The sequence below is a fragment of the Acomys minous genome (genome assembly GCF_964271855.1).
Source record: "Acomys minous genome assembly, chromosome: 4".
NCBI classification, from domain to species: Eukaryota; Metazoa; Chordata; class Mammalia; order Rodentia; family Muridae; genus Acomys; species Acomys minous.
Window position 1 is genome coordinate 93119533 of NC_140486.1, and position 27376 is coordinate 93146908.

Sequence of the window (27376 nt, forward strand, 5' to 3'; positions counted from 1 at the left end):
CCATTAGGCGGCTCACGCCTCTAATCTCAGCACTGGGGAGGCATAGGAGGACGGATCTCTGTGAGTTCAAGGCCAGCATGGGCTACAAAGTGAGTCCAGGACAGCTAAGGCTACACAGAGAAAACCTGTCTTTAAATAAATAAACTGAAATAAAATTTTAAAAAATCCCTTTGCCTGTTAATTTATATAAATCCATACTTCTATTTAAAAGAAAAATTTTCAGCTGGATATTTTCTCACAGAGAATGAGCTGACGTTGGAGGGCCTGGCTTTGGGTGTCTCTGCCCTTCCTCTTTCTGAAGATCGAATGAAGATGAGGAATAAAGCGGGACAGCCTAAACGCTGCCTTCTCGTACCCCAGTCAGGCTGCTCTTCCAGATGCAGACCCCAGCAGCCATAAACCACTCAGAGTCCTTCCCCTTATCAACTAGGAAAACAAACAGCCAACCTCCCTCACGGGCCTCACTTGTGTTTCCTCAGAAAGTGTCCGCCTTACCTGAGAAACCGACAGCACAGTTCTTTCTGAAGTCAGGCTGATTCATAAATTCAGCAACAGCGAACTGCAGGAGTAAATACACCACCCCTGTGAGGAGCGTGAACGTGGCCATGATGTAGGCAAACCATCTACTTCCCAGTCTTCGCTCCAGTTTTATTCCTTTCCAGAGCATGGACACCATGTTGAAATACAAATGGTAGTCGTTGGCATGGTGCAGGGGCGAGAGCAGCAGACGCTGCCAGTCTTTTTGCTGGTAACACGTCTCCACACTGATGCAGGAGTGGTACAGGGACTTCAAAGGATTCAGGAAGAACCAGACGTTGAGAGCCAAGGTTGCAAGGGTAACTGGTGGAATATTGTTGATCCCAACATGGAACACTTGAGAAAGGAGCATTAGGAGCCCAACGTTGGCCCCCCTGGATCTCCGCTGCATGACTGGATATCAGGAGCACAGATGGGGAACCGTAGTCAAGGATTAGGAATGCGGAGAGCTGCCCCTGAAACACACAGTGCATGCGAATTCATCAGCTGACAACAGGCGTGCTGCTAGGACCGCGCTGGAAGATGAGCACACAGTGGCATGGCCTACATCTCATCCCAACGGAGACATTAACTTCTAACTTCTCTCTTCATCTCACATTCTAAGAGAGAAATGTTATCCCACATCCCAGTGAACTTTACGACAGGCATGCTTTCCCTGACCGTTATGTCATTAACTTGTAATGTGTCTTTCTTAGCAAAGAAACAAAACTAAAAGGCAAGCCTGGCAAGCTGAGTTTGATCCTTGGACCCATGAAAAGGTGGAAGGAGAGAAACAACTCCATATGGTTGTCACCTGACCTTCACAGATGCACTGTGACATGCTGCCCACAATACACACATCATATACACACAATTAATAATAATAATAATAATAATAATAATAATAATAATAATAATAATAATAATAATAGAGAAAAACTAGGCTGGGGGAAGGCTCAGGGTGTTAAACTTGCTATGGAAACCTGAAAACCTGAACATAATTATCCAAAGCATGCCCAGCCCTGAGCATGGTTGCCTGCATATGTAACCCAGGGCTTCTATGATGAATCTGGATGCAGAGACAAGAGAGTCACAGCCAGCCTGGTGTAGACAGCAGCAAGGGAAAACAAAAACCAAGAGACCCTGCCTCAACCAAGGTGGAAGGTGAGGACCAACATATGAGGTTGGCCTCTACCCGCTACACGCATGCCATGGTACATGTGTGCCAGCACTCACACATGCTAAGTCATACACACACACACACATCATATACAAATACACAAACACACGTCATACACACCTAAGCATACATCATATGCATATAAAAAAGATACAAATGACAACCTGGACTATGACAGTAAACCTACAAAGACAATATGCAAACATTTAAGTAATTTTACCCAAAAAATCCTTGCCAAGTCTCTTTATCTCTTCTGTTATTTTTAGCAGAAACACTCAAAATGCCAAAAAGTAGGTTTTAAGATTTCTGTGAACATGTTACGGCCTAACCCAAGTTCCGCACTACCAGGTGTCTGCTCCCCGAACTCTTTATTTGTCATAAGCTCCTAAAAACTTATCTATGTGCCAAACCCTACATTGAAAAATGCAGTCCTTGTTTTTGAGCTCACTTGTCACCAGGAAGCAAACCAACCGCTGCCTCGGGATGTTGTAAGCACAGAGAGGGAACCCAAGAATGTGGGCACACAATTCCGCCAAAGGTGGTGACAGACAGGACCTACTGTCTTAAAGCATTCATTTGAGTTAGTGACAAGGAAGGGTTTCAGGAGGCAGTGGTGACCCCTCCCCACCCACCCGCTAGGCTGAAGCTGCATTGTGACACGCTTTAAATGAAAGAAAGCAGAGGGGCGGGTAATGCAAGAAGCCCAAGCCTAGTCTCAAGATGTACTGCAGGCTTCTGTTTCCAGCTTCTGTTTCCTGTAAGGGTTCTAAGTCAGGGCCAGTCTGCACAGGCTCTGGTCCTCCGAGGGTCCCGGCAACTGGCAGCTAAGCTTCAGATGCAAAGCTGTCTAACTGACACAGACGGAAAGTGGAATCCAAGGAGCCCCTCCTACACTGAACCACAGAGAGGTAAGTTCTGGAGTGGATTGTTAAACAGCCAAGCGCTAACCTAGAAGGTATTGACTTTGGAGAGGGATGGGTTCCTGCTTTTGAGAAGCAGCTAGTGAGGAGAGGGGATGGAGCAGGCAGGGGCAGGCTAAATACAGGCCCATAAAAAGGATCCAGTGTTTGAAAGAAAGAACAGTAAGTGGGGGATGGGGAGTCAGGTATAGACAAAAGAAAAATAGGCAAAGAAGGTGGCAGATGTTCGGGCAAAGTGCTTGTTTGCTGATGTGTCTTTTCTTGTGGCAGCTTCTCACCTCCCAACTCCAGGTAGCAGTAACTGAGCACACTAGACAGTGCATGGGCTTCATAGAAAATGATGGAATTATATTTGAGTTTCAAAAAATTGAAACTATTTAAAGAAAAATAAATTTTACAAAGCGTCTACTTAGGAGTGCCATGAGTGAGCCTGTGGCCTAAGGCTGCCGGACCGCAGTATCTTCTCACTAGACTGGAATAACTAATATCCCAGGACTGCTAGAAGATTCTAGGAGCAAAGGATGTGCTGGCAAAGTGCTAGGATTTTCATTTCAATAGAGTCATATCACTTGGTTGAAAACAGTCCTGTAAAGGGCAGAATTCCTATATGGCTCAGCTCAAATGTACTCTGAATCCCCGAGATGGACTTCCTCCAGTATTTTATTTTATATATTACCTAATGAATTATGGTCATTTGCACCCCCATCCTTCTCCCTCTCCCAATGGCCCCCTTCTAAACAAGTCCCTTCTCCCCGAGTACTTCCGTATTTTCTTCTTGTGGATGTAGAGTTACTTGGCTGGGGTGTGGGAGGAAAAGTTACTGAGCGGAGCATGGGGCCACTTCTCTGTGGCTACATCACTGAAGAAAGTGATAATCCTCCTCGACCCCCATAAGCTTTAATGGCTGATAACACTGTGGGGAAGGGTGTGGCCTCATTGGTCCCTCCTTCATCCACATTGAAGAGTGACGAGTCCAATCTTGCCCAAGTGCTGTGTAGATAGAGTACAATGGCTACGTCATCTTTTTACTGCACATCTCCCTCCCAATTCTCAGCTCTCACATTCTTTTTGGTCCCCTCTTCTGAGACATTCCCTGAGCCTCTGGGGGTACGGTACGTTATGGTGGCTTCAGTGAGAATGGGACCCATAGGCTCATATGTTTGAGTATTTGGTTCAGGAAGAATTGGGAGGTATGGCCTTGTTGGAGGAAGTGTGCGACAGTGGGCTGGCTTTGAGGTTTCAAACGCATCATGCCATCTTCAGTGTGTTCTCAGCCTCCTGCTTTTGTGAGCTCTCATCGATTCCTGCCACCATGCCTTCACTCTGCCATCATGAACTCTAACCCGCTGGAACCATAAGCCCAATAAAATGGTTTCTTGTGTAAGTTGCCTTGGTCACGGTGTTTTATATCACAGCAGTAGAGAAGTAAATGATACAGGTTTTAAAGTTGTCAAAGTTAGAACACTCCAACATCATTTATTCTCAGCCCTTTGTGCGGTTATGGATTTCTGCATTACCCAATGCCTGATGCAGTAAGAAGCTTATCAGAGGACCGTGTGCTGGCTAATTTTGTCAACTTGACACAAGGTGTAGTCATCTAAGAGGAGGGAACCTCAATTAAAATGCCTCATTTGTTCAGGCTATACTCAGGCCATTCGGGCCTTTTCCTAGTTAGTGATTCAAGGGGACAGAGCCCAGCTCACTGTGTGTGATGTCCCCACTGGGCTGGTAAGCCTGGTGAGCCCGCTGAGCAAGCCATGAGGAGCCAGCCAGTAAGTAGCACTCCTCCATGACCTCTCCATCAGCTCTTGCCGCCAGGTTCTTGGTCTGTTTGAATTCCTGTTGGCTTCCTTCTCTGATGGACTACAGTGTGAATGTATAAAACAAATTAACCCTTTCCTCCCCAACTTGATTTTGGTCAGTGTTTCGCTGCATCAAAAGAAACCCTAACTGAGACAAGTTGGTACCATGACTCTGGGGTATTGCTGTGACAGAGCTGACTGGGTTGGTTAGGGAGAATTGTGGAAGGACCTTGAGGCTAGAAAAGTTATTGAGTGTTGAGAATTTGGAGAGTTTTTTTCTGTAGGAGTTTGAGAGATGAGCATGTTGGGAGCAGTGCAGACGATGGTGTAGGGGGAAGCAAAAACTCTGCCGGGCATTTTGTGGGAAGACTCTGCGACAACTGGTCAGCTGCTGCTGAAGTACCAGCTGCTGTGATTAACAAGAGATTAGAAGAACTACAGTAAAACTTTGCTTTGCTTGGGACAATGGTTGTTGGTCAGCTGTGGCTGAAGAAGAGAACAGCACCATTGAGCTGAAGTCTTCTGGGAAATGTGTCCTCATCGTCAGCACCCAGAAGCTGTGTGTGTTCCAGAGGCAACCAAGGTTGTACCTAAGAGTCACCCAGGTGGTGCTAGTTTTGAGAGCAGCTGAGGCTTGTCACTACGTGACAGAGCTATAGTCCCTGGAGAGAGCGCAGAAGAGGTTGCTGTTCAAAATGCAGCCCACTGGCTGCAAGGCACCAGGACAGTTTGGGAGATGGCTACCAAGAACAGCAGGTAGCAGTGGAGCGGAGCCTGACTGAGCTTACAAGACACGCTTTGTATGCTGCAAAGGGCAGAGCTGGGGAAGTGACCCAAGCCCTTTGGAGGAGCCCTGATGATCATGAGTGCATCACAAACAATAGACACTGAGTTATTTATACTGCTGGAGTTTGGCTTTGCTCTGTTCAGATTGTGACTGTGTCCTTCTTCTTCCTTCTTGATGTAAGGGTGTATTTATTTTATTTTATTTTTTTATTTTATAGGAGTCCCCAGTTGAGAGACTGAAGTTTTAAAGTAATTTTTGGGTTTTAAAGGAGACTTTGTATTTTTAAATAGGATAAATGTTTGAATTTGTAAAGACTGGTACTTTAAAGACTTGGAATATTTTATATATATTGGAATATTTTCATATTAATGTGTATCCTTGGGGATGAACAAGAAAGGAAAGGTTATATGGCTTAACAGTGATGTGTTTGTACGTTAAGTGGTGGCTATTTTTAGGTCAACTTGACACAAGGCATAGTCATCTGAGAGGAGGGAGCCTCAATTAAGAAAATGCCTCTAGAAGATCAGGCTGTAGGCAAGCCTATAGGGCAACAGCTCTCAACCTCCCTAATGCTGCAACCCTTTAATACAGTTCCTCAGGTTGTGGTCACCTCAGCCATAAAATTGCCTTCATTGCTACTACATAATTGTAATTTTGCTCCTGGTATGAATCGCAGTGTAAATATCTGATAGATATATGGGATATCTGATCTGCAGCCCCCAAAGGGTCGAGGCCCACGTGTTGGGAAACGCTATCTAATCCCTTTCTCAGCTGCTTACATCTTCTATCTTTAAAAAGGTTTCCTATGAACTCACACTCTCAGGTTTGACAACTCCTTTTATCATGGTTTCCAATTTTGGTTGGTTCAGCTTTGGCTTCTGAGCATGCTCCTAGGGCACAACCTTAGAGGAGAAATACAATGTGCACATGTCCTTTCCTTCCCTACAGAGTGTGATGATTCAGTCTCTCATTCACCTATATAAAATGTTTTGTACTAGGAGGACAGCAAATAATAGAACTTTTATTCCCAGCCCCTCCATGACCATTTATACTTGTTGAAGGAAATGAAGATACTAGCTCCAGGAAAGAAGAGCAGACATATGCAGCATGCACCCTCATTTGATGCACACATCATGCAAAGGTGGACTCAGCCAAAGAGGAAAGGGCCCCTCCCTGACAAAGGCTAGGACAGCACCCTAGGAGTTTTAAGTGGCGTCCTGTAACAAATCCATACTAAAATGTCCTCCGATAAGCTGTGGAGTTGCTCAGTGGGGAAGAGAGATGTAAAGCGGGGAATTCAGCCCTGCTCAAGTAAACCACAATGGTTCTAACTTCTGCTTCCTCTCCCACTGATGTGCATAGCTCGGACAAGTCCTACTGAAGCATGGCCTCAGTTATGTGCTTCTGTCTCCTGGGAACTCATGCTGTAACCTTGAGTAACGTAGGGTGAACCCTCAGCAGTAACCTTTTCATGTCTTATCATTCATGGCGAGAATACAGTGAAACCCCTTTATCGTAACTTGACAGTGCTAACTCCAGTGCCTCACCCACCCTTGCTCTATCAGCACAGACCCTGCCTTAGTCACTCTGCTCCTCCTATATCATAAGAGTCCCCACAAGTGCAGCTTAAGTGGCAGAGGGCAGGAGTAGCCTTGTTGAATGTGACTGCCACAGTTACACAGAACTATCTATTCTGTGATCATTGTGACCATGGTGACCAGCGCATGCTCTGTGCTTGGAGAGGCTCCCAAATGAGTCAAGGTTAGTATTTTGAATGAGCTTCCATTGCAGGATAGACGAGCATGGTTAAGGAAATTAGGTGACCTTCCTTATCACCTCCATTCATCCCACAGTTCTAACAACCTTCCCACTATGTGAGGTGCACCACTCTCCCTTCCAGAACACTGTATCGACTTCATAGACATAAGCCTATGCTTCACTTAAAAATGTGTTGACAGATTGCTTTGCCAGAACTATTTGACAAGAAAAATACCATTTTAATTATGTAGTAATATACACTATATCAGGGTTCTGGCAAAGATCATGGAAGATTTCTTGAATATTGATGGGGAAATTAGCCATATTTACTTTTAATGAGAAATTAAAAATTAAACAGGTATGTAATAAGAAAAACTACATGGCTAGAATAAACAAAGAAACTAAATTCATAACTTGGGAAACCAGTGTGTCCCAAGGGGTGGGGGCAGAAAGGAGGAGAAAGGGAAAAGAAACTAATTACAGGGATTTTGAATTCTACTTGCAAAGCAGAAAATATCTTACCATTATCATTTACCAAGGCAGTATATATCTCAATTTTCAGATTTAAATGTTCAATAATAACTGAAACCATTAAATTGCAAGAATATATACCAGTTATAAATTCTATTCCCAATTTGGTATGTGATAGTAACCAAATTAATTCCACAAGAAACACAGACATGATAGAGTCTTAATGGGAGTAATTAAACACTTCGCTGAAGACTGGGTCTCTGTATTATTTTAAGTGCTACAAATTTACTGACGTCGTCTCCCATTGTGTGGCTCCCTCTCCAAGAAAATGTTCATTGTTACATAGCTGAGAAAGATCAATGGTGTGCCATTGCTGCTTTGAGACCTTTGGTAAATTTCATTTAACAGTTGTACATAGTTGAATATATATTGTTATTTGTTAATTATAGGAAAATATAATAATTAACAAAGGCCTGCTATGGCCTAAGCTAAGAGTTTTCTAAATATCTGACTTTCACAATGCTTAAGTTTAGAATTTTTAAAATGGAGACACAATCCACATACCATAATAGTCACACTCTTGAAGCACATAACTCAGGGGATTTCAGTATATTCATAGTTTGTGTAACCATTACCAGTATTGATTCCAGAACTTTCTTGTTGCCAAAAAGACACCCAGACCTTTTAGTGATTCCACTACCACTCTTCCTCTAGACCTTAATTGTCTACCTAATTTCTGATAAGATTTAGCTACTCTGGACATCTCATGTAAGTGAAATCACGCCATACAGAGCATCTGACTTTGAAGATCACTCTGTGTTATACCAACACTTGTTATGGACAAGTTTCACTGTATGGACACACCCATATCCTGTTTTCCCTATTCATCTGCAGGTGGGCTTTCCCCACTGTTTGCAGCCTGGCCCTCGGATGCTCCCAGGATCTGAGTGTGCTGCTCTCTGTATGAACGTGCATTCCTAGAGGAGTTACTGGGCCAGCAGCAATTGTGGCTTAACTTTTTGAGGCATAACGAAAAATAGTTTTTCAAATTCATGTGCCATTGCCTGCTCATTCTAGCAGGATGCAAAGCCTCTGACTTCCTCATCTTCTCAAGAATCTATGCTTTGTTGTTGTTGTTGTTGTTGTTTTGGGGTTTTTTTGGTTTTTCAAGACAGGATTTCTCAGTGTAGACCTGGCTGTCCTGGAACTTGCTCTGTAGAGCAGGCTGGCTTCGAATTCAGAGGTCCTCCCACCTCTGCCTCCTGAGTCCTGGGATTTAAGGCGTGCACCACCACTGCCCAGCTGGACTCTTTTGGTTTTATCTGTGTTTCTCATCCTAGTGAGAACGAAGTGGTATGAACATCCATCTCCAAGGACTAATGATACTGTAGGGCTAATGATAACGATAAATGCTAACTATACATTGCTGAAAACACAATATGAATTCAGACATGTTCACCCAACACAAAAGTGTTTACTTCACCCCTTACCCTTAAGAAATCACCGAACAAGCTCGGATCAAGAGAAAACACGAGAAAGAAAGGTGAAATCACAAAGAGAAAGCGCCTGGCTGAACTGCCAAAATTGGTACCACAATTCCCCCAGGACATGGTATGTTGAGAGGAAACGTGAATGCCCTTCAACAGCATAGAACAGCTTAGATGAACACATAAGACTGTAAATGCCACAAAATCCTTTCAAAAGAGCACAGAGGGCTTGTGTTTTTAACTATTTCCAACCATGTGAAATGTTATGGAAAGAACAAATGTTCGTACTGAACATAAAAACATCTCTGCTTTCTTAATTGCAAGAGCCAGATAACAGAGCAGTACATTAAACATAGTCAAAGGACCAAGAGACTAGGTAAGACACCAGTGCACCTTGCTCAGCTCAATGAGCCTTCTCTCTCTAGGGCACAATAAGCTGCCCAGATGCATTCTTAGAAACCTTGTATTTCATGGCTTTTCAAGTACAAACTTGAGAAACTATTTTCTCTACTTGTCACTGGAGTATCAACAGAGGAGAATGTTTCTACCTAGCACAATAACACAATTATTTTATTCCTCTGCCAGTACAATTTTATTTTTGAAAAAGCAGTCGTTTCCTTAGGTCCTAGAATACACTGATCACAATACAGATATTTAAGATCTTCCTGAAAATTAAGAAAGTAAGAATTTTCTTAACTCAATACTTACAAACAAATCTGGTCTATTTTCAAATAAACATATTTGAGTTTCAAAAAGCTCCGCTAAAAAGTTTTATAGTAATTATGCTTTCCAAATTTAACATTTAAATATTAAATATAATAGCAGATGGCATGGCTCCACATCATTATACCCTGCTCAATTTACCAGAAAGCATCATCTACCTAAGTAGACTAGTACACAGGGGGTCCTGGGGGAGACAGTGTGGATTCTTCATCAGACTCCACAGTCAGCTGATGACAAGCTGCACACAAACAACAATTTTTTCTAGTCTTTTAAAATCTGCTAAGTGGCTTTGTGAACTGTACTGTGATAAAAGCAAAGGGAATCAGAATGGGGCTCTGTTTTCTTACTTCGCATTAAAGGGAGAAATAAAAAGAGCAAAGACAATCAAATGAATAAAAATGAACTTCATGAATAAAACATGAAGACTGGAATCAAATTATATAAAGAGGGAACGGGAGCTTAGTCGTTGGGAGTAGCATGACACTCTCAATAGTTACATTCTAGTATCTATTCGTGGGAAGCCTACAACTTGGATTTTGCACCAGAGACACTAGGAGTTAAAAACCCTGTCTTCTCTTAAAGTCTATGGAGACCTTTAGTGTGATGGCTCGCCAGATGCAGAGACTTCCATATTAGAGGCACCCAACTAAGAATGCCAGCTTAGAGACTGCCTGATGCCACTGGCTGTGTCCTCTGCTTTTAAGTAAGAAGACTTAGTTTTTAAGACACAGGCTCTTCCACCTTTCTTTTTGCCCATTCACAATCTTTACCAGTAAAGAAATTCCTCATCCCTCAATGGGATGATGTCCAAGTGTCTTTTAATAATAGCTTGCCCTTTTATTTGCAGCAGGGTTTTTGTTCATTTTTTTAAACAATAAAGTTACCAAAAAAAAAAAAAAAAAGACTAGGAAAGAAAGGGAATGGCTTGCTTTAATACCAATCACATGGAAGGCTTGTATAGGTTTACACAGTAACTTGGAGGAATGAGGATTTAAGAGAATTACATGGATGGACATAAGAATATTCCAGACAAGTGAGCAACCATTAATAACCACATGTTAATGTGGTGACACAACCCACAAAGGCCAGCTCTTCAGCACATGATACTCTCCCTAATCTACTTACAAAATGCCTGATTCAATTTGCTTAAAATCCAAGTTCATCACACCATCTTCCCCTGCGATCCATCAGATGCCTTTCTGACCCTGCAAAATCATGAAGCATGCCATGGTTAACAGGATGGAGTTTGGGGCCAAGAGGCCCACGTTTAAAGACTGACTTAAATGCTTTGAGACCAAAAGATCCTGTGTTTAAAAAAAAAAAGTTGTCATTTTTGTTTATGTAGCCCTGGCTGGCCTGGAACATCAGAGATCCGCCTGCCTCTGTCTCCTGGTGCAGGAATCACCACACTTGGCTCTTAATTAAATTCCTAATCCATGCCTGAACCCCTTACCTTTGAAGTGGGCCGTAAACAATGAGACTGCCCTTCTGGAACTGACAGCTAACAGTGCCTAAAACTTAGAATTCTAGGTGTCTATTGATAGCACTTAGGTATCATCATCACTGACCCACCAAGGCTTAGCCTAGGAACTGCAGTCTTATAATAATCTATACACTTTTCAATATCATCTGATAGTTACACATTTAGTTTAGAAGTGGATGTGTGTGATTTATTTCACTTAGTTCTTATAATGTTATGAAGGCATTCTTTCTGTTTTAAGTACCAGTTGGTCCGTCCGGCACTCTCCCAGAAAGCGACTTATGTCAGTGTCCACTCTGAAGCTGTTTTGCAATTATCCACAGAAGTAGTTTAGTGGTGCTTCTGCCTAAGACACTCAAGGATGCTGAAATGTCTGGCCTCCACTTCTCTATCCAAAGTGCTTAATGCACATGGCCATCTTCACAAATGGACAGTCACATGGGTTCTCTTCCTCCAGAAGGCATGGAAGTGAGCTCTTTAGACATATGATCAAGCTTACAGTGTATAATCCCAATTCCAAAAGCCAGAGCCTGACCCAGTGAATATCCTTCCAGCAGCCCTGGTGTGAAGCTGAAACAGATTCTATTTCCCTTATACAGATAAGAAAAGTCAAAGGAACAATACCCATAAGCTCCGAGACAGACCCTTCAGCTGTTTGTCTCTCACAACAGCACCACTGCCTGCCACTGCCAATGCTTTTGAGAGGCCCCAGCAGCCCACCTGCACCTCACTTATGAGAGCCAAATTTCCCAATCTACACTGTACAGCAGGTAACAACTGCCTCAGATGCCTATTAATTATGGGAATAAAAACTTGAAGCTATGACAGAGGAGCAGTCCAGGAAATAGCCCAATGGCCTGCTGTGCAGCCAGGGTCTTCCAACTTAAGTCACAAAATGAGAACCCCTGTTTTTAAAAGATGACACCTATTTCTCTTCCATATGAATGCTTCTTGGTGGATAAAATTAAGTCTGAAGCAATTTCCTAACAGTACTGAGAAAAACCAAGTTTTGTTTAATTTTAGATCAACATTTACTCATAACATATGAGTAAACATGAAGTTTAGCTAGAGCTTAATGAGAACTGCAATTAAAAGTGATGTTGACGATTTAAAAGGAAAAGGTTTCCTTTTATGAAAACTCTTACCAAAAGGAAAAGGAAACTCTTATGTTAGATAATGCTTTTGGCATCCTTAGTTCAACCCCATATAAGCAAGTGTCAGTCACTGGGTGGAAAAAAAAAATCATGCCTCAGAGTTCTGGAAGCCAGAAAGTGGAGATGAGAGTGGCAGGGTGACATCACTGTGGTGAGAGCCTCTTGCAGGCGGTAGGGAACACACCAGAAGAGTCTACTGGGCTTTGTATAAGGCTTGGCTCTCCTTCCCATCTCATACCCACCTGGCCTGGTCACTTCTGACACGACCTGCCTCCAAACACTATCACATGGGGGTTTTTGGAGTCTGAGGGATTTCTGGAGCCCGATGACAAACAAGCAGCCTTATCTGTGTAAACAGAGTTACCGGAGCAAGGAGGAGTTGGTAGCTGTGAGAAGACTTTAAATATGGAACAACTGTTTCAAGTTAGGTGGTCATCTTTTCTGAGCCTAGAAATGTGAGACAATAAAGACAATCAAGTGGGGAGGGGGGACGGGCTCTGCTCTGCAGACTTCAAAAACCCAAGAAGCAGTTTTAAAACTGAGCCAGAAAGGGTGAGGCCAGCAGCACCAGATGAGGAAAATGGCAGGGCAGAAAGGTTAGACTCCAACCTCTGCCCTGATCTCACAACCAAAGAGGGCGATAAGTGACCTAAAGAAATAAAACAGGCAGACAAAACTACTACCGCTTCCCACATCAAAAACCAAATCCTTCTACTCTGCTGAGGACTGGTAGCTGAGAGTTAAAGATCCACATGAACTGTGTTGGCTTCAGTGAGAGCAGAACAATCCAGAAAAGAACTGGAGATTCAGGAAATGCTCTGAACTTATACAAAGCAGTAACAACCAAACAGTACATGAGCTATATAAATTATATTACACAAGGAAAAACAAAGATTCAAAATTACACTCTCTGAAATAAGGTCTATCTTAATTAGGGTGTGAAAAGACACCATGACCACAGCAATTCTTATAAAGGAAACCATTTAATTGGGGCTGGCTTACAGTTTCAGAGGTTTTGTCCATTATCATCATGGCGGGAAGCATGGCGACATGCAGGCAGACATGGTGCTGGAGAAGGAGCTGAGAGTTCTAACAACTGGATCCACAGGCAGCAGGACAAAACAGTGAGCCACTGAGCCTGGGCTTGACCTTCTGAGACTCTGAAGTGACACACTTCCTTCAAGAAAGCCACACCTACTCCAGCAAGGCCACACCCTCTAGTTGTGCCACTCCCTATGAGGCAGGCATTCAAACACATGAGGGGCATTCCTATTTAAAGGGGGCTGGAGAGATGGCTCAGTGGTTAAGAGCACTGCTTGCTCTTCCAAAGGACCCGGGTTCAATTCCCAGCACCCACATGGCAGCTCACAACTGTCTATAACTCTGAGATCTGACATCCCTATACCAACGCACATAAATTCAAAATTAAAGTATTTTATAAAAAAATAAAAAATAAAAAAATAAAGCACCACAGGGCTATTAGCCAAAACTAGAAGGCTTTGATATCGGTGAGTAATATGCAGGGGTCCCCAGATGTGAGGACTAACCCAGTCAACGTGACAGAGGCTAGCAACACCTAAGGGACCTGCTTCTGAGCCTGAGAGTGAAGGATCATCTTGCTTAGGTTAACTGAGTTACAAAGACCTGTCTGACAGCTGCATGGGCTGGGATCCCAGACTGAACAAAAAAAGAGGAGGAGCTGAATGCTATGACTCAGCTCCCTGCTTCCTGATGGCTGATGCAGTGGGACCAGCTGCCTCAAGCTCCTGTCACCATGGCTTCTCTGTCCAGAAGCAGGAGGCAAAGCAGACACTTCCTTACTTCAACTGTTCTTCAGCAGCATTTTGTAAATGCAATGAGATGCATAGCTAAAACAACTGGCAATGTTGCAGACTAATGAATTGGAATGACTGTCACACACGGTACCCCCCAACACTCTGTTCATGCTAGCTGGCCTCCCTCTGCCCAGTTAAGTCCTCACCTTCGTGGCTCTGGGTACTCCAAAACCATCAACTTCTGGAACAATTGATTTCTTAAGCTGAAACAGACTGCTTTGCAGCTCAGTCTGAAAATCCAAGTCTAGTCTCTATTGTCTTTAAGGATGAAAAAAGAAACACACATTTCTACTCCGATTATCTATTCTAAAAATACAAATCAAAGATAAGTGAGACCACTGGCCAACTTGACACATGTTACACATCGCTAGTTAGTCCTCAGTTGTGCACTCACTTTGAGTATGACTAGTCTGCTCAAGCCTGTAACCACAATGAATCAGAGTCATTCAGGGCTCATCTTGTGAGCAAGTCAGAATTGAGCTTTGAAAACCTGGTTCAAGTGTCACTTCTTTAAGTGAGAGCATGGTCCAATGAGCAGAAAAGCTGGAAGTTTTAACTCTCAAGGGTCCCTGGCGTAGGTCCCACCCAAGGAGCCATCTTTGTACTGGTACACAGCACCACTCAGCCAAATCTCGGCAGAGCTGGACAAGTGGGCATCTTTCTTCTGCTGAGTGCCTCAGCCTTCTGAGCTCAGTGTTGTCCTTTGTCACAAGCTTGTGTCTTATGTCATCTAATGCACATGCTTTTTAGCAGTGTGCCGGTAATACACAAACCTGCCGATGTGAACTCAAAGTGCAGTTCAGAGACGACCTTGGGGCTGGTTCCTTGCTTGAGCGAAGCTCTGGAGGAAAAACAAAAGCAGGTAGAAGGCAAAAGGGGGCTGTGAAGGTGGAGCTTGGCGAGCTTGCGCCCTCAGCACAGAGTCCTGAGAACACAAGTGCGCACGGAAGAAGGCAGAGACAGCGAGTCTGGTGAGTTCCGCTGAAACACGTCTTTTGAAAGAAGCTTTTTCAAACTCACCCCATCCGTAGAGGACAGTGTGAATAGAATTCCACATACGATGCATTCAGACAACTGAATCCAGCTGGGGCAGATAGTACAGAGTAGACACACTCCTCAGCACCCACTGCCACCTTATTCACAGAGGACATCATGACCTCAGCACGCACAGCTTTCTGTCCATTTTTACATTCCATCGTATCTCCACCACTGAACAGTAAGCTTTGTGCTGTGGTCCTGACAATCCAAGGCCCGAGGCTTTCTGAGCAGAGAGAGCCATGTTTCCTGCAATGCTCACATTACTTACATGGAGTACACATATACGCGCTACCATTACATAAGGCTGCCATCTTCTTCCCCTGCCTTTACCTGTCTCTAAGCTCTTTAGGTTTTTTTTTAGCTATTTTGCATAGCGTCATGATTTGTAGAAATGGCTACGTCCTACTGTACCAGGGCTGATAGTACAGTTAGCAGGCAGGAGAATCGGGTGGCTAACCCCGGGAACAGTAGTTGGCCACTTCTAGTCTGCTTCTTTCTCACAGTCTTGTCCTTAACAAAACTCACCAAAGGTCAAAGATCCTTATTCCTAAGGACTCTTACTTTACTTGTCCAAATTACAAACTGGAATAAACTCTCCGTCAATCAAGTGTGCCCCTACATCCATCCATCAAAAGCCGTCTTACCTTCCTTCACACAGACGTTAAAAAGTAGGTTCCTTTAGTTTTGATATTTGCTTACTAGACCATATATCCCAAATGCGCCAAGGTTTCATGTCTGATTACAGTTCTTCAAGGACACAGACATATGTGTTTGGTCAGATGCTTTTAGGGGGCATTTAAAAATAATGTCAAGTTTGAGACTATTGGCTAGGCCAGCAATTTCAACAAAGAAGTAAAGAAAGAATGAAAATAGGACCCCAAGATCAGACACCGTGACAACACGCGCAACCCAATGAACCGGCTGCATTTACATTCATTGTGTGTGTTTCACTTCCAGACAGTACACAAGGTCAAACTGCTAACTGTCAGTTACAATAAGCTTCTAAACTCCTGGTCAATTACCTGGTTAATAACAAAAGACAGGGCTGTGACATCATTACAGTTATAATTAATTTACACAGATCAGCTTCCTGTTAATCAAATACATCTTTAGAAGCATTTAATTATTTTTTTTCTTCACCTAGAAAGCAACATTCAGCTTTGTTCCATGAAAAGCAATCTTGCTGACTCCCACATGAAAGCCTGTCAGGCTGCCGCGAGACGGAAAGGACAAAAGGCTTCTCAGGGCGCGCTGCCGCACCAGAGAGCGGTTGGCACAAGCATAGCAAACAGAAGCACGAGATGATGGATAGCAGGACACATTTTAACAGTTTCAGAACATAAAAGTTGTCAGGGGATGGGGGTGTTAATAGACAGGCTGGGGGGGTCGGGGGAGGAACGGACTGAGCCCTTTATATCTAAGATCAGCAATATTAATGCACACAGGTCAGGGCAGTGTGGCTAAGGGGATAGTCCTTAGTGGGAGCGCCACAACATGCTGACCAATGGATGCTAAAAAAAAAAAAAAAAAAAAAATGTCAGTTTTTCCCCTGTAACAGGATACACGGGCTCATCTGGCTTTGTAAAGACCAAGTAAGATTTCAAACATAGAAACGACATAATTGCCAATTGAGAAGTGATGGCGGTTTATGTACATAAACAAATCAATTAAAAGTAATTTTAAGGGAAAGAAGCTGGAAATACTTCTGAGTGCCTTTATAAGATGGTGACTAACCTCCTCTAAGAGTTCTAGCCCACATTTTAAACTGTATTCTGTGACTCAATGACATACATACCTTTTAAACAGTATAGTTACATGAAAGGAGTGTGAAAGTGGGATTGTTTTCTATTACTGGGCGTGTGCAGGAAGATCTTGGGGAGGGAGAGAATGTGCCACAGTATCACAAAGACATTACAGGACAGCTTTATAGAGCTGGTTTTCTTTTCTACCTGTCCATGGGCTCCCAGGATTGAACTCGGGTCATCAGGCTTCCACGGCGAACACCTTTACCCACTGGGCCATATGCTGGCCCCATAAGTTACTTTTTAATTAAAAGAAACTATATAACAAAATCTCAAGCCACTATTTGTCAAGATTATGCGATACTGTGTGAATTTAATGACCCTTCATTTCTAGAGATTAAACAACAACAACAAATCTCAAGATGTCAGCTGGCAAAATTTTTCTTTCCTCCAACTTTTAAAAGTGCTATTGGCTCAACACTAGTGATCAGACTATATTTACACATGAAAAGTGACTGAAAAATTGAAGCTACTAGATTTTGCATATAATCCTCAGTTTTGCTCCACGGCTCTGGGTGAATTCACGCCAACTCCACTTCTGTCCCGTCAACGCTTATGAGTTCCAATATCAATCATAAGCTAGCTCCTCCTCGCTCAGCCCACAAGTTTTAGTGTAATGAGAGCTCATTAAAGTTCCCCTACTGACAGCCCTGCAGCCGTAGGTTTTAAACCCGGGTGCACACCGGGGACCGCACTGCAAGCATACCACTGATCACGCCCTTCAAGCGGATTTAAGGACTTTCACCCTCATCTTTGCTCTACATCAGGTTTCTTTGTCTATCCCGCGCAAGTGAGAAAGCGCTGCCCGCCCCTGTCACCCCTCATTTCATGTGCATGAACTGATTCTGAATTATTTATGGGACCGAATCCCCTCTGCACAAAAACTAGTCAAGTGGGAAAGGCAGCCATACTTCAAAGATGGGGTACGGTCCCTCAAATTACCCGTGATCGGGGACAGGTTGGGGATTTTTGCCAATCTAATATAAGTACAAGAAGCTGTGGCCCACCCCATTCCATGTGATCTTGGGTTGGGGGGAAAGATGGACTCTCAGTCAGGGCTGAGGGAGAGCGAACTTGCAGGGACAATTCTGCTCTGGAACTAGGAACCTGAATAGAGAACTCGCACTGATGACATTGAGACTACGCGAAGGCGCTTGTCACAGGAACTGAGACTGCACAGACCAGAAAACACACCTTCCCACTGACCTTCACTGGGGCCCGGCCATTTGGACTAGCTGTTGTGTCTGCGCTCATCCACATGGCTTCCAGTAATGTTCTTGTCTTTAACTACATTATCTGCATCACACCAATTAGATAGTTTTGCTTCTGTTTGCCATCAAAGACGTCTACCCGAGCCACTGTGCATTTATGAAAGCGTTCACACGGGGGTTTGAGTTTATCTGAAGCATCACCACGTCCTTTAGACTAACAAAGGCTCTACCCCATAAGGGAGCCAGAACATGGAGGTCACATGGGCTGTATCTTAACAGTTGACAGCGAGCATGCTGTTCCTCAAGGCAGGTGAGTACAGGCCTAAGGGCGTGGGCAAGAGCAACTTCTGCAGGAAGTCTTCTTAAATGTTCACGCTCAGGTGAGCACTACATGAATAATGTAGTCTCAAAAGGAAAAACGGAGGCTCTGTCTCAGTTGTATCTTCCATTTATACCAAGCTGATGTTTTAAAAGTAATCAGTAGTAGAAAGGATAGAAGTGGTTTTCTAAAGCATCTGTGCCTCCGTTCTTCATGGAAAACAAGTCTAGAGTATACGCATCAGCGAAGTGCCAGTGGATAAAAAGGTCTCCCTAGAACTTAGGGGTACAATTGTGTACCCATCCATTTAAAAGCAAAAGAAACAAAACTGAATAAGGGTTTGATCTCTTCAGTCTCGTGGCCTTCAGGAAGGTTCCTGAAGTCACCTGTTCAAGTCCCAATTTACCCACTGCATTAACAAACACTTCTCTAATTGTGAGACTAGGACAGGCAGGGTATATGTCTGAAACGGCATGAAGACCACAGCTGTATCAGTCTATACTCCTCTGTTTAACACGCTAGTCCTCTGAGGAAGCTACAGCCTAGAAAGGCAAAGCCATCAACAGCAGCATTAGCACACCACGAAGGATGACTTCAAAACTGCACCTAAGCGTACGCACACAGCGGAAAGTGCAGGACAAGCTTTCAAGTTTTTATGGCTAAGCACTGTCCTTAGACAAGAGGAAGAAGATGGACCAATTCCCAAACCCCACTGAAATGGCAGAACCACCCAACAAAAATTAAAGGACTTCTTTTCAGGATGAAAACTGAGAAGCCTAACAGGCCCCTATTAGTACAAAATTAGCATGTATTGACGGGAAGAAAAGAGCAGTGACTATGTAAAAGAGACTATGTGGCAGCATGTAGTCTTTATATAGTTGCTTAAATTTCGAACCACAACTCATTCATTTTACAACACCTAAAATTACAAAATTTTGCTACCAGTAATATAATGGGTGTTAAAGTTTTGGCGTTGTCCAAAATGCTTTGTTCAAGAAAAAAAAATCCAGAATTATGCATAGATGCAACATATATGTACACTACATATTACTTATAAAATTGAGGTGACTGTAATATGTATATACATTTAATTCACTGCTATCCTAATACTGTCACTCCGGATTATAAGTATGTCACTTAGCACCGTGGAGAAACAGCTGATGGTGTAAGATCCCTGAAGTTAAAGTCAGAAGGGGTCATGTACACGGTGTGTGGCCTCGGACAGATCACATTCTCAGTCTTGCTGAGCTACCTGGTCTTTTATCCATTTTGACAAAAAAAAAAATGCACTTGTTTCCTAAAGCCACGGTGAAGAATAGATAAAACAGTGTACCGCATAAAAGCATGAAGGGCAGCACTCAAGTTCAGTCTTCATTTCCCCCTTCCTGTCCATAAAGTAATGAGACGTCTCCCCATGGAGCTGGACTTCATTGCTTTGTAATTATGATGTGCATGTAACAACGTCCAAGACGCTAGATGGTAAATAACACTGACATGCAAGCCTGAACGCACACGCTGGCCGTTGGCTATCATCTACATCCCAAAGGGCCCCTGCACACTATCTACTGCATCCCGGAAATATGACACATTTTCTTTTCTGAATACGGCCAGAATTAGCCACCAGCTTTGAAATATCACCACCGTGATGCTGCAAGGAGCAGCTGGTTGATTGAAAGTGGTTCCCCTCCCCCCTCGCTCTCCAGCTGTCACCAGGAAAGCCCCTCAAATGTGGGAAAATGGCAGTATTACTACTACTACCACTAATAACAAGCTAACAAATGGTGAGACTTGAAATTATTTTTATGAGGAGTCATTATTAACTAAAATGTTAGTAAAACACACACACACACACACACACACACACACACAAAACTACTTTAGCATATGAATGCAAACCAGATGCTGTCATATAACAAAAACGTGGGTTGTATACACAATTAATACTGTATATATTCCTTTTGACTCCTTAGTTCTCTTCCTCGATCACTTGGGATACTAAACAAGTTGAAATACTACGCAGCTTTAAGAGTGATACAGCTGTCATAGTGTAAGTGGAACTTCTAAAAAGCTGTGGGGTTTGCTGTTTGTTATTCAGCATAAAGTCCCATTTCTGTAAAATATGGGACAGATTGAAGACTGGATTTGTTTGGGGGTTTGTTTTGGTTTGTTTTGAATAATCACCCATGACTCTGCATGAGAACTCAGGCATATGTTTGCCCTGGGGACAAAGCCAGCTACTCTGCAGGGCCTGCCTAAGGATTCCAAGCACCTGGACCCCTAACATCATAGCTTTTTGGTGCAACTCATGCTCAGAGCTGAGCCTCTGATAGTGACTCATATGTGGATCCCCAAAGTCCCAGCCCCCCGGACACATTCTGGATCAGGAGCCTGTGTCCTCCAACCTTGTCCATCTTAAAGCCTCACAACTCTTGAACTTTCTGGGTAAATGTTTCTGCTTCTGAGACTCCAAGTTTAAAAAAAGGAAAAAAAGAAAGTAAACAAACAAAACCCTGAGAATCACTGCTTAGATAGAATAATAGCACCTTTAAGGGACCTCTTTTAAAGAACAGCTTCAAAGTTTTAATGGCTTTTTACAATAATTTTAATGAGTGTATGCATATAAGTATAGATTTCTTTTTACATTTTCTCTCTACCTTCATATAATACACTACAAAGTAAACAAAAGTACAGCCTACTATGAATGGCCTTAAGCATATTCCATGTATATACATTCATAGCTATGTAAAATTATGAAAATAATTTTAGAAAATAGATATCAAAGCACATATATTGAAAAAAATCAACTTTTTTCAGAGTTAACATTTTCTGCATTTATTTGCAGAAGTATCGTTCTTTATGACATAACAGCATCATACGGCAGCTGACTGTCCCCAATGAAGTCAGCTATAGGAAAATCAAAGATATTTTGATGTTAACTATCTCTAATCTTCTGGAAACTATAAAAACAATGTCTAGAAATCACTGGTTATGAAATAACTGTTTTACCAAGCTGAGCTGTAATTTTCTTGTGTTTGCTTTCTCTCACTAATTATGAAAGCTTTGACTCTCTCTTCAGCATCTTCATCACTTAAGACACAGTGACCAGGTAATAAAGTGACCTCACATGCAAGAGATGCTGAGGAAATTAACAGAGCAGTCAGAACGAAACTGATATGTATCATTTTCCCCTCAGGGATGGAGAGATGGCTCAGCAATTAAACGCTAGGCTCACAACCAAAAAATATTTCTTCCTCTTTCAAAAAGAGACATTACCTAACATATAATGTAGTAACAAATAACAATTAATAGTTATCTCATTTAATAGTAGCCTCTACTTTGCAGGGGGAGAATTTAAAACTGGAAACATGCTAATTTGTCTACAGGGCATAATCAATGCACAGGAGGAGGCAGAATTCAAACATTTGGTTCTGGCTTTGCCTGACCCAGAACCATAGCCACACATCTTTCTTACACAGAAAATAAGAAAACATCTGACTCTGAAAAACCACCACTTCAAGATCACTTTAATTAATCACTGATAGAAGCTGATAACACAAGTGACGTATTTACATGAACACTCACTCCCCATAGTATCCTGTGGCCTCAGCATGGCCTTGGCGCCAGCGCTCTCTAGTCAAAGCTCGGTTGCATAGGCCCCAGTCAGTCACTGACCCTTTTTAATGTTGACAAGCCTGGAGCTAGGGCAGCAACTTCAGACCCTGAATGAAACTATTTCTTCCTCTACACGGGCCCGTGAAGAAAGAAATCATTTAAAGAGCATGTCTAACTTAACCGTGACCCTTCCGATGGCATGAGGCCGCCTTTGCTATGACGGAGCGAGATGACATGTAAGGACAAAAGATAAGGATGGAAACATCATCAGCTTTGGCTGTGGGCTGCTAGCCACTCCTCTATGCTTCTTTGCAACTGTGTCCTGGCCTTTACCAAATTATCAGCCAAACTTAGGTATAACTAAGATGAAGAAACAAGAAGAACATTAAACTACCTTACCACAACGTAAATAAAATTAGTGTCAGTACCTACTGCTGTGACTTTCTGGGTTTATTTTGATTGTTTGCACAGGGTCTCATCAAATGTATCCGAGGCTGGCCTCCAACTTGTGATTTCTCTTGCCTCAGTCTCCTGAGCATTGGAGTTGAAGGTGTGAGCTACCACTGCCAGCTAAAAAGTTGTCCTGTGTCCTGTTATCCCTGTGTAGCTGGGATAAAAGAAGTGCCCTCTATGCAGCAGTCACAACAGCCATGCGCTCCAATTCCTATCTAACCCTACAACTCGTCCCTTCCTCGACAACCTATGTGCTTTCCTCATGCAGGTCTAGTAACTCAGGAATGCCTGGCCCCACCTTAGCGCTACCCACTTGTTTTCACGTGGAATACTTAGCACTATGAAGTCATAGTTAAGTGACTTGCCCGAGATTCTGTATCTAGGCAACACCTCACTTTACTCAAACCGCACTATCTGTGCCTCCACAAGTGAGTGCTTTTTATGACTATGCTGTTCATGAAACTTAGCACCCAGAAACACTGGAATAGACCAGAAGGTTTGCTCAAAGGGGCATGACACGAAAATCTATATTGCCAACAATTTCCCTAGATGATGGAGGGCTCTTGGAATGTGCCAGAACACTAGAAGATTGGAAGCAGAATCAGTAACAGAAGTAGGAAGACCGTAAAGGAGATTAAGATATTGGGACAAAAAGTAGAGAGGGAGAAAAAAATCTGGTGCCACGCTCCCCTCAAGGAACAAAACACAAAATCAAAATCCTGGGTGCCACAAACCTATTGAAAGGAATTTTAAGAGCCCAACAACCGAATCTTAACCGCACAATAATTCGATACTAAGTTTTTTGTTTGTTTGGTTGGTTGGTTTTTTGAGACAGGGTTTCTCTGTGTAACCTTGGCTGTCCTGACTCCCCTTGTAGACCAGGCTGGCCTCGAACTCAAGTCGATCCACCTGCCTCTGCCTCCCAAGTGCTGCTAAGTTTTATTTTTTAAATAATGTTTGGTTTGGAGGAACGGAGAAGCATACGATAGGAGCTTTTTGTGTGAATGGATAAGAGCTGAGTCCCTCGGGTGTATTTCTGTCCTCTATTACGTGGAAGAACCATACAGAAGATAGTATGGGTCTACGTGTTGAGACAGAAGTGGCCATCCAGTCAAGCACCTGTCACTGCAAGCTCTGGCTGACGCAACTTCGTCTCAAACTTCCTGAAGTCAGAGGAATCTATCAAAAGCCCATTCGGGCAGCTTAGACCACTAAGAGTCCAGCCACGCGGTCTAGGTGAGACTACCCCTACCTAGCTTGAAGGGATAAGACCCAGACCCGCTGGGTCCGCTTCCGATATCCACTTGGTCCCAAAGCAGCGCTTCCGCCCGGTGTACCATGGCTCCAAAATAGCGCTTCCGCCCGGCGGACCCTGGCCCCCAACGCAGCGCTTCCGCCCAGCCTGCCCCTGCTGGAATCTCAGCCCCTGCCCCACTATCCGCGGTCCCGGGAAGCCGCGACACACGCCGCACAAAAGCGACGCCACAAACTCAGCAGCTGAACAGACGGGAAAACTCACTCTAAGCCCGCTTCCGTCCTCACGTAGTCTCCGCCTACACGCGTCATCACGCCCGGACGCCGAATCCGGTGGCTCAACTTCCCTTACGGACTCCAATTCTGGAGGCTTCACTTCCGGAGGCCTACAAGAGCGGAGTGCGACTGACTGCGCATGCTCAGCGGTGAGCCTGGCATTTCTACTATTCCTCTGCCTAATATATAGGGCTTATCCCACCTCAACCCTCGGCAGCGAGGATGTCAGTGTCCTTTTACCGCCATAAAGAACTATTGACCACTTACCGCGCGCACAGCACATGAGCCGCCTGTGACCAGCTCCCTCAAGGTGGAGAAAGTTTCTTCCCGGTCCAATGCAGCCTGCAAAGTGGGCAGGGAGGACAGTAGCTTCTCCACATGGACCTCATGAAAGCTGCTTGTCTCAGAAAGTAGGCCGGCAAAACAAGGCCATGGTGTACATTTCAGTCCCCAAGCGCACATCCGAGGCTCTCTGCCTAGCCTGTTTACTGCTTTGACAGCTTGAAGTATAAGGTATTTGAGTCCTAGGTCATTTCATTAAAATGTCCTTTCTGCTTCTCCTGTGAAACCAGTTTCCTGGGCAGCTTCTACTAAAAGCAATGCTGCATTCATTTCATACCAGTAAACTGCCTTTGGCATAATTTTTTTTCCTACTAATTGAAGGAAAGTTCTACTTTTTTCAAAGCACGAGTCAGGTGCAGGTAGCCCTTTGCAGCCAGTTATTTAGCAAAAGTTTTAGCAGTCATGTTTAGTTAGCATATTAAAATTTTCCTGTGCTCCAAAAGTGTATCTTTTGGTTTTGCCTAATAGAAACACTCTTCTTATAAATTTTTATCTTGGAGTTGGAATTTAAAGTGAAAATTTGGCTTCTTTATAGGAGATATATGTTAGAATTTAAAATGACAAAATTCTTAGTGAATTTGGGGATGAATTCTTGAATCTTATAATGAAAAAGTTTTCAGACAAAAAAAAAAAAAAGACTATATTGGTCCAAGACTGACTATGAGAAACAGCATTCCTGGAAATGTAAAGTCAAATGACTAGGGCAAGTAAATTGTATATAGAAAATTATCTCAGATAAAATAAGTGCAATTTCTCAAAAGGAGCGGACTCCCCATTTGTTCTTCTGATCATATGGATCATTCTGTTAATGCACTCCTATTTTGTATTCTCCGCCACCCCGGACACCTTCCTATACTTAAACTGTTTTGTCACTATCATATGTAATTAAGAGAAGAGGTGACTTTAAAAGAGCCTCAAATCAGTAATCTTGGGGGCAGGGAGGGAGCGGAAATACAACTGGAGGCAGGGCTTAGGAGTGTCCTCTCGGAGCAGGGTGTGGTGGGACAAATCAATAGCCAGAACAGTCTGAAGATAGACACAGGAAGACTGAGAGTTGGAGGACAGCTTCTGCTATATAACTTCAAGACCAGCGTAGACTATATGACTCCCTGTCTCAAAAAAAAAAATAAGTAAATAAAAACATTCACTCCTATTTTAAATAAAGTAAAATGAGCAGGGCTTGGAGTTGCATGCCTGCAATGCCAGCACTTTGGGGGGCAGAGGCAGACAGATCTCGTAAGTTTGTGAAAATGGCTAAAGCAATAAGATATAGGAACTTATCCATGTATCCAAAAATATAGGCCTAAGCTTATGGGAGTTTAGGGTGTAGCCAAATGTTAGAGTGCCCGCCTAGCAGGTACAAGGCTACAGAGCTGCAAAAGGGGAGGGGTTGTGTGTCTAGGGGAAATGAATTGAGAAGCAGACAACAAAATCTGATTTTCAATACTCTTAATAATGGATAGGAAATTAGACTGAAAACTATTAAGGACATAGAAACTTTTAAAAACACTCAACCTAAATAGTAAATACAGGCCACTCAATAAAAGCAGAATTTATACTCATTTGAAGGTGTCTGTTCTCCAAGACACCCTCATATGGTAGGCCATAAAGCAAATGTGAATAAATTTAAAATGAATGGATCATGCAGAGATTATGCTCTCTGGTAATGATTAAACTAATTAGGAATCAACAATAGAAATATATTTTGAAATTAAATTTACTCAGTGGGTAAAGGTGTAAAGAAAAATAGAAATTAGTTTTAACTGGACTAAAAGACAACATGGAAATTTCCCAGTTCTATCTAAAATGATAATTGGAAAGGCATTTGCTGCTTTAAAGTACTGTTGTAGAAAACTATCTCAATAATGTAGCTTCAAGAGTAGCAAAAAAAAAAAAAAGTGAGCACCTTACACACACACACACACACACACACACACACACACACACACACCAGACAGAAGGAGGAATTAATGCACAGAAAAAGGAGGAAAATAAAAAAATAATTAAATGCTGATTCTTAACAACAAAAACCCAAATATTTGATTTACAAAAAGAAAAAGAAAAAGAAAAAGAAAGACACAAATGTCCTAAATGAGGCATGAGATGGATATGCCTCCTGGCCCACTCTACAGAAATTTAGACTATAGGAAACTGTGTAAAATGTTAATAAAGTAGGTGTTCCAAATAAACTAGACAAGGTCTTAGATTCAAACTAAGAAAACCCGTTAAAGAACTAAAAAGTCCATTTTCTAGAATTCTTACTTTAAAAAAAAAAAGATAAAAAGGAAAATACCATGAACTGGGTGACCTAAAACATCAGCTGCTTACTTGCTTATAGCTCTAGAGGCACATGGTGACCGCAGTCCAGGGAGCCAAGGCTTCATCGGAAGCTAGCAGGGGAGCTTGGTGATGTGTAAGAGTCTCCCACATTACTAGTTTTGTGGGCACAGGGTGTCATCGAGTTTGGCTGGGGCCTGGCACCATACGGTGAGATGAGGCTCATGATGAAAATGCAGGAGAGGTCATTGATAAAGATGCAGCTTCAGTTGCCGTGGAGATGCTAAGATACTGTAGACTATAGGACCATGATGTCCATCAAGGACACACCACAGTGAAGTGGAGCCTGCCTGAGTCCACTAAACAAACTGCATGCTGAGGATGACCAAGACAAAGAAGAGGGACAGCCCAAGCCTGCACTGTGGCCCAGACGTCAGATACCCAGTTACAAGATTTGGCGCTACACTGCTATACTTTGGCTTTGCTTAAGTGTGGCTGTTTTTATGTTTGCTTTTTCCCCTTTGGAGCAAAAACTACATAACTTAATTTTTATTTTACATGAGCCCACAGTTAAAGATTTTTATTTATAGGGAGACATTGAACTTTTAAAATAAAATAAAATCTTTAATGAGTTGGACTTTGTATATGCTTTTTTCTTTTTTATTTCTTTTTTTACATA

General features: G+C 42.9%; 1 protein-coding gene across 6 annotated transcripts in view; it reads right to left on the bottom strand.

The window, feature by feature from the left end:
• Positions 1-24856, bottom strand: part of RHBDD1 (rhomboid domain containing 1) — a 115756-nt gene extending 90900 nt beyond the window's left edge. The window contains exons 1-3 of one of the 6 annotated variants that reach the window (XM_084779825.1): positions 24068-24152; positions 10770-10849; positions 496-992 (exon numbers count right to left, since the gene is read on the bottom strand). In XM_084779825.1, the coding sequence (XP_084635951.1) occupies positions 496-928 (433 nt within the window). In that variant the 5' untranslated portion in view covers positions 929-992; positions 10770-10849; positions 24068-24152. Of the gene's footprint in view, positions 1-495; positions 993-2111; positions 2287-10769; positions 10850-23800; positions 23986-24067; positions 24310-24345 lie in introns of those variants that run through there. The other 5 variants (XM_084779828.1, XM_084779823.1, XM_084779827.1 and 2 more) reach the window with 5 other exon arrangements.
• Between the last annotated feature and the right edge of the window lie 2520 nt (positions 24857-27376).